Below are 7,545 nucleotides of genomic sequence, written 5' to 3'. Positions count from 1 at the left end.
ATGCCCAAAATCCCAAGAGGAGAATAGAGAAGAAATTGTGGTATGGCCATCCCCCCTGGGGGGGGGCGGTGACTTCTCACTGTCTGTCTCTCTGGCAAGCACACACACCCTATAGCAAAAGTCTCTGTTAACTACAACAAAAAGAAAAGCTTAAAGAGGGACCAGGCAATGGTTCTGTGATAACACAAATAGACCTACTTGGAAAAAAAGTCCTGGGTTTATGTACTGGGATCTCTCTGAGCACACCAGGGGACAAGGATACCCATAATTTGGGCTGCCTGAGACTGAAAGTCCATTAAAGTGTGAAGACTCTGTTGGGGGAGGTCCCCATCACTCTCTCTTTTTATTTCCCTCTGTCTTTCTCTTTCATAGAAAAATTAAATAAATGTACTGTAGAAATAAATTATTTCACAGATAACCCTCAAAGAGAGAGGGAGGAAAAAAGCACACCCCAATGGAGTATGGTCCTGCCACAATCCCTACTTCATTTCTCCATCCCTTTGGGATTTGAGGTATACATGCGCACATGCAATAGCATGTTTTTCAAGCTGCCAAGGCTTGGCTTCGAACCACGGTTGGCCATTTGGGATCTGGCTCACTTAATGGTATAAGGCTGGACCTATTATATTATCTCCTAGAGATCTCCTATACGTATGAAATTATGGATAATTTTTTTAGACTTGGATAATAATTATTGCACAAGCATAACAATATTAAATTTAAAATTCCCATGCTTGGACACAAGAGAACTTTGGGAAGAAATAGAAATGTTCCATATCCTGGTTTGGTGGTGGTCACAGAGGTACAAAAATTTGCCAAAACTTGGGAACCAGCAGTTAGCGTAATGGCTATGTCGCTGGACTCCCACGTAGTCGACCGCGGTTCGTGTCCCGGACCCAGTGGCTTAAAACTCACGCCGGGCGCGTGTGCGTGTGTGCCCAAGATCCAGAGAGGAGAATGGAGGAGAAGGGATTGCGGCGTGACCATCCCCCCTGGGGGGTGATTTCTTGCTTTCTGTCTCTATGTCTCTCTCTGTCTGTCTGTCTGGCGAGCGCACGCGCCCTACAGTGAAAATCTCTCCAAAAAAAAAAAAAAATTTGCCAAAACTTATTTGTCAAATGCTTAAAATGAGTGTGCCTTTTATCGTATGTGAGTTATACCTCAATAATGTTAATTTTTAAAAACTGTTCCTATTCAATTTTAAACTTTTTGGCCTGTCTCCTTTTTTTTTTTAAGACAGATTTTGCTATAGGGTGTGTATGCTCGCCAGAGAGACAGAGACAGAGAGCAATCACCCCCCAGGGGGGATGGCCATGCCATAATCCTTTCTCCTCCAATCTCCTTTCAGGATTTTGGGTATGCGCACCTGGCCTGAATTATAAGCCGCCAGGTCCAGGACTTGAACCACAGTCAACTATGTCAGAGTCTAGCAACATAACCATTATGCCATCTGCTGGTCCCTGTGCAAGAAATGTCTTAAAAGGTTTATAATGAGTTTAGACTTTATTTTAAATACAATGGGAAGTCATTGAGGATTTAAGCAAAGGAGTGGCATGATCTGATTTAGTCTTTAAAAGATTACTCTGCTTGCTCTGTGAAGAAGGAATAAAAGAGGGCAAAAGTGGAAGTACAGAGGCCAGTTAAGGGGCCACTGAAGTTGCCCAGGCAACAGATGGTTGCTTGCTTGGAATACACAGGTGAAGTGGAGACAGTGTCAAGAGCTATTATGAAGATATCATCTGAGAAAGGGATAACATAGCTCCTAATCTGCCTTCCTCCTTTCCCCTAAAACCTGGTCCTTCCTTTCATTATGAGGCAACCACACCAACGAATGCCTAAGTCCCAAACTGGAGATCCAGATGTCATTTGTGAGAAATGATCACATACCATGTTACTTAAAGCCAGAGAACTGGAAGAAATCACCAACACAGAGGGTACAGACAAGCAAAAGAAAAGAGCTTAGTTCCATGCCAAGAGATATTCTCTAGTTGGACTTAATGGGGGAAAAAATCCAAAGACAGAAGGCAGAGGTCCTGGTAGACTACCTCACATACCATTTGGATTACCAATTCTACTCGATACTACTCATCCCAGACCCAATAAACCACCCTCTCCTTGAAATTACACCCTATGACACTGTGCTGCTCTCACCTCCAATCTGCTTAGCTGTTCCATTTCCAGGGCCTTCGTTCCTTCTTCCATCTTCTACCCCTAAAATTCAATCATCTTGTCTATCCATTCTCATTTTCTCTCATTCACCTTCTCCTATCTGTATATGTGTATGTGTCTATTCTCACTACCTCAACTGTCAATTCCATACTGCTGAATTTCAAATGACTAGCTAAATGTTACTCAAAATATGGCCCACAGACCAGCACCACAGAATAGGGCTTGCCTGTGAAAAATGAAGATTCTGGGGCTGGCAGGTAGTGTGGTGGTTTTGGCACTGGGCTCCCACATGGCTAACCATGGTTGAAGTCCCGGACCCAGAGGCTTGCTTTCAAACTTTCCCTCTCTCCTTCTCTCCCTGGTCAAATTCAAAATAATAAAAAAAAATAAAATTGAGTAATTATTTTTCAAAGAAAATGAAGATTCTTGGATCTCATTGCAGATCTACAGAATCAGTTCTTCTGGTGATTCTTAAGCAATAGATTTTATAAATGTTCAATAATTCGTGTCTACTATTTAACTCTAATTATGTTATATGATATTAGGAAAATGACAGCCTTCATGTTTACCAACAGCAATATGAAACAAAAATCTCCTGTATTCTAAAAAGGAAATCTGATTTAAGAAAAATCAGAAACTATAACCTTGGGTATACCATGGAACCATGGAATGGTAAGATGGTAAGATTCCTTCTTTTTTTTTTTTTGGAGGCAGATTTTTGCTATAGGTCGCATGCACTCACCAGAGACAGAAAGTGAGAAATCACTCCCCGGGAGGGGGTGGTGGTGGCCACACTGCAATCCCTTCTCCTCCATTCTCCTCTTGGGATTTTAGGTGCACACACGCGCACCCAGCCTGAGTTTTAAGCTGCTAGGTCTGGGACTTGAACCGCAGTCAACTATGTAGGAGTCCAGCAACTTAACCATTATGCCATCTGCTGGTCCTTGGAATTGGTAAGATTTCTTAAACCTTCCTAACTGTCCTATATTTATTCTTTTTCTTTTCCCTGGCCTCCAATGGTGATTTAAAACAAATATCATTCAAATGGTAGGGAATAAAAACAAAACTGAGCTTGTTTTGCTTAACAACAAAGTAGTAAAATGGAAAGCCAGTCTCTTACTTCATTTCCAAAATAAAATTAAAGATGGTAGTTTTAAAGTAGAAGAGGAAGGTAGGATGATCTCTGGGATCCTCAACAAGAGAGGTCTAAGTCAAAAAAGTGGTTATGAGGCTAAACAGTCACCGTCTTCATCCACCTACTTATCACTATCTTGAATTAAGATGTTTTTGGCATTTGTGTTATTTGTGTCACTAGACTGTGAACTCCCTGGGAAATATATCACACTATGTACCTACTATTTTGAAAAATCCAAAGCTTTGCCCAAAGAAATCTAATATTTCTTCAAGTAAAGAGTAAAGTTTGCCATAAATTCTAGTGCAATTCCTATGCTATTGTCTCCAATTCCAGACTGTTGAGGTCTTACACTGCCATCTGGGAGAAATTAACGTATCAAAGCTTTAAATAAATATCATCTTCAGCAATACAAAACTGCTTGGACCGCAGCAGTTTCTCAGCTCCTTCTAACATGTAAAAAGCACAATCATTAAGACAAGACATTTCAGGTGCTTCTAAACTTGGCCATCTTCCTATTTTTTACCTCCTCAAACAGCTGCTTCCTCCTTCATTACCAGCAAGGAAGTGAATTTGAACTGCTATCTGAGGTGGAGGAAGAATGCAAACACTGATCTAGTCAGTAGCCAAATTCTTATTTTGACTCCTTCCACTACCAGCTTTCTACCTCCCCAGTCTCTCCAGACTCTGGGTTGACTCACTTCTTATAGCTCACTGTTCTTTCATAAAACAATACTCACGTGTCCACAGGGTTAAAATAACTTCAGAATGTTTTCATTAAAACTATAAACCGAAGAATCTTCAGAAAGAGGTGTATAACCCACACTTTTCTATACGCTCCTAAGCAAACTTAAAAAACATTATGCAGTGATGGATACATGAACCTTTCCTATGTATCTTCCCAGCAGATGCCTGAGGGGCATCCAGAACATTCTCTGCCATTGTCCCCTACCTTATTCTCATGCAGCCTTCTCTCTTTAACCAGACTATTGACTCAAATTTGCTCTCTCCCTTCCTAGTCTTTGAAACTATAGGAGCAAGGTATAGATTCTGATATTAATGGCATTGCTCTGACCAGAAATGTCGAGGAGTCCCTTCCTCACCTTGAAAAAGCAGACAGTGACGGGTCTCTCCACAGAAAACTAGGCCTGGAGTTTTCGACTTGCTGTAATATAATGGAGCACTTCGATTCCTTTACCCCACATCTGGGGATGACTTGACAGTGACAACTGTCACTGTCAGGTCCTCCCCAGCGAGCTATGCAATACAACACCAGGTGCTGCGTCCTGGATTCCTCTCATCTCGAAGGGTTAGCGCTGCGCCTGCCGGAAAATGGCTTTTTCCGACCCCGCCTCAGCCCCCACATGAAACCCCTAACATCACACCAGCTCTCTACTTCCAGACACATGCACCTGAGCTCCTCGACACCAACAGATGCCAAAGTCATCATACGCCGCTGACTCGGCTCGCAGGAATGTGGGGGACGGCTAACTTTTTATTCGGTGGCTTCCTTCCAGATCAATCCATACGACTCCCCCTCCCCAGAGCCGCCATAAGGGGTGAAGCCCCGCATCCTCCAGAGCGCGATAAGGAGGGACTGGGGAGGAAGACTAGAAGAACTTGCCTACAAGGACTTACAGATGCCAGTCGCTGAGAGGGCTGGGGCAACTCGGTGCTGACTTCCATCCTCTCCACTCCCCCTGCCTCCTCGTCCGCCATCTTGAGGGAAACTGACGCCCGCAGTTCTCGACCCCCGGCCGGAGGCGAGCGGAAACCTGTGGCCGGTCCGAGAGACAAGGGGCGACACTTTTACGACGGCCCCTGAAGTCGGGTTTGACGCAGAATCGAGGGGCGGCTTCCGGTGCGCTTCCCGGAAGCAGGCGTCACTACCTAAAGGGACTGGGGTTTCTTTTCCCCTCCCTTCTAATTTATTAGCCTTAGTGCTCGGTGGCTGAGTTGTTGTGTTTTAGGTTTCGGTGTTGGGAGCTGTTGCATTTACGAGGTAAAAAAAGAAATTCAGCGCAAATATGAAAGGAAGAGCCGGTCCAGGCTGGCGGGTTGTTGGCCTGGGAGTATTTTGTTTCCCCAGTAGCCGCAGTGGTTCCCCAGAGCCTACAGAATGGAACACACAATAATCACAGCTTTTCCGTTTTTGGGAGTCTAGCCCATGAGCACTTGCACACTTGTACAAAAAGCTCGAGCCCCAGCCTAATGAGGGGGTGGGAGGGACGAGGCGGTAGAGAAATTAGAATGGCAGAAACCTAGTCATTCATTTGTAGAAGGAAGCAGAATAAACTTTGCTCCATCTGCATTATGAAATACAGAGTTGTTCTTGATCAAGGTTAATTTGTGTGAAAAGATGAAGGTAAATTAAGTGGGAGGTTTAGAAGTTGCCACAAGCTATTCTTTTAAAAAATTATTTTTATTTAGTTCCATTTATTATTATTATTATTTTCTATTTGACCAGACAGAGACAGAGAAGGGGCTGGGACATGAACTGTAGTCAACCATGTGGGAATCCAGCACCTTTAACCACAATGCCACCTGCAGGCCGCCCAAACTATTTATTCTTACCTGTAATAAATGTGAAAGAGTATACTTTAAATGGGAGACAGCAAACTAATAAAGACTTTAAAGGTCAGAACTGGGATTGAAAGAAGGTGATTAAGAACTACTTTAGCGTCATCTCTGTTGTTTGAAATTATGCATAAGATTAATCATCCAAAAGTAGTTTTTTGGGCCAGGTAGTGGTATGGTAGTTAAGGAGGCTGGATCCCACATGACCAAATGAAGTCCCAGTCACTCCATGAGTTTGAAGCCATCGGGATCCAGGACTCCAACTGCAGCTGGCCATGTGGGAGCCCAGCGATGTAACCGCTAGCCATCTGCTGGCCCCTACTGTTGAAGATTCTGATGTTGAATTAATAAGAACTTGGGGTCTTATTAAACTTGGGCCAGGTGGTATGGTGGTTAAGGCAATGGATTCCACCCAGCCAGCTTTGTAGTGCTAGTACCAGACTCAGCAGCTTGAGAAACACACTGGACACATGTGCATACATGCCTAAAGTCACAAGAGGAGAATGCAGAAGGGACTGTGGCGTGGGAGTGCTCTCTTTCACTTGCTCTCTCTCTCTCTCTTTCTCTCTCTCACTCTCTTACTCTCTCTCTCTCTCTAGCAAGCACTTGCCCACTCTAGAAAATTAAAAAAAAAAAAAAAAAGAAACAGAAAAACTTGGGAAACCAAACATATATTAGGTCATTGGGGAAATCAACATATTTTTCTTTTTTCTATGCAAAAATGTTTCATGATTTTCCTGACAACCCAATAGAAAACCAGGATAATTCATCAGTGCAGGAAAATTAGTTGTTCAAGAAAAGAATAATTGTCATAGAAAATGATCAGCAAATTATGGCCCCAGGGCCACCTGCTGCCTGTTTTTATATAGCCTTCAAGCTAAGAATGATTTTTACATATCTAAATAGCTGAAAAGAATTTCAAAAAGAATATAACATGGGGAACCAGCAGTTAGCGTAATGGCTATGTCGCTGGACTCCCACGTAGTCGACCACGGTTGGTGTCCCGGACCCGGTGGCTTGGAACTCACGCCAGGCGCATGTGCGTGCGTGCCCAGGATCCCGAGAGAATGGAGAAGGGATTGCGGCGTGACCATGTCCCCTTGGGGGTGATTTCTCGCTTTCTGTCTCTGTGTCTCTCTCTGTCTGTCTGGCGAGCACATGCGCCCTACAGTGAAAATCTCTCCAAAAAAAAAAAAAGAATATAATCTCCAAAAAAAAAAAAAAAGAATATAACATGAAAAATTTATGAACTTCAAATTTCAGTGTAAGTTAAGGGAATTTGTGTGTGTGTGTGTGTGTGTGTTTTCCATAAGGCATGTGTACTTACTGAAGAGAAAGAGAGACAGTGAGAGGGAAAGTGAGAAATCCCCTCAAGGAGGATGGCCACACCACAACCCCTTCTCTAATCTCCTCCTTGGATTTTGGGCACAGGTGCCCAGCATGATTTTCAAGCTGCCAGACTGGGACTCAAACCACAGTCAGCCATGTGGGAGTCCAGCACCTTAACCACCACGCCACCTGTTAGTCCATAAGTTATTTAAAAACTGCCACCAGGGCTGGCAGGTGTCATGGTGGGTAAGGGCGCTGGACTCCCACATGGCTGACCATGGTTCAAGTCCAGGACCTGGTAGCTTGCTTTCTCATTTTCTCTCTCTCTCTCTCACTCT

At 43.6% G+C, this 7,545-nt stretch overlaps 1 protein-coding gene across 4 annotated transcripts in view; it reads right to left on the bottom strand.

Annotated features, from left to right (window-relative positions):
• The window catches only part of UBR1 (ubiquitin protein ligase E3 component n-recognin 1), a 162,010-nt gene extending 156,840 nt beyond the window's left edge, over positions 1-5,170 (bottom strand). For 3 of the 4 annotated variants that reach the window (XM_027775784.1, XM_027775785.1, XM_027775786.1), the window contains exon 1: positions 4,940-5,170. In XM_027775784.1, coding sequence (XP_027631585.1) covers positions 4,940-5,020 — 81 coding nt within the window. In that variant the 5' untranslated portion in view covers positions 5,021-5,170. The remainder of the gene's footprint in view (positions 1-4,939) is intronic. The other variant, XM_006158632.3, reaches the window with a different exon arrangement.
• Positions 5,171-7,545: the final 2,375 nt, after the last annotated feature.

Source organism: Tupaia chinensis, unplaced genomic scaffold, assembly GCF_000334495.1.
Source record: "Tupaia chinensis unplaced genomic scaffold, TupChi_1.0 Scaffold000605_1, whole genome shotgun sequence".
NCBI classification, from domain to species: domain Eukaryota; kingdom Metazoa; phylum Chordata; class Mammalia; order Scandentia; family Tupaiidae; genus Tupaia; species Tupaia belangeri.
This window is presented reverse-complemented; position numbering and strand designations above follow the sequence as displayed.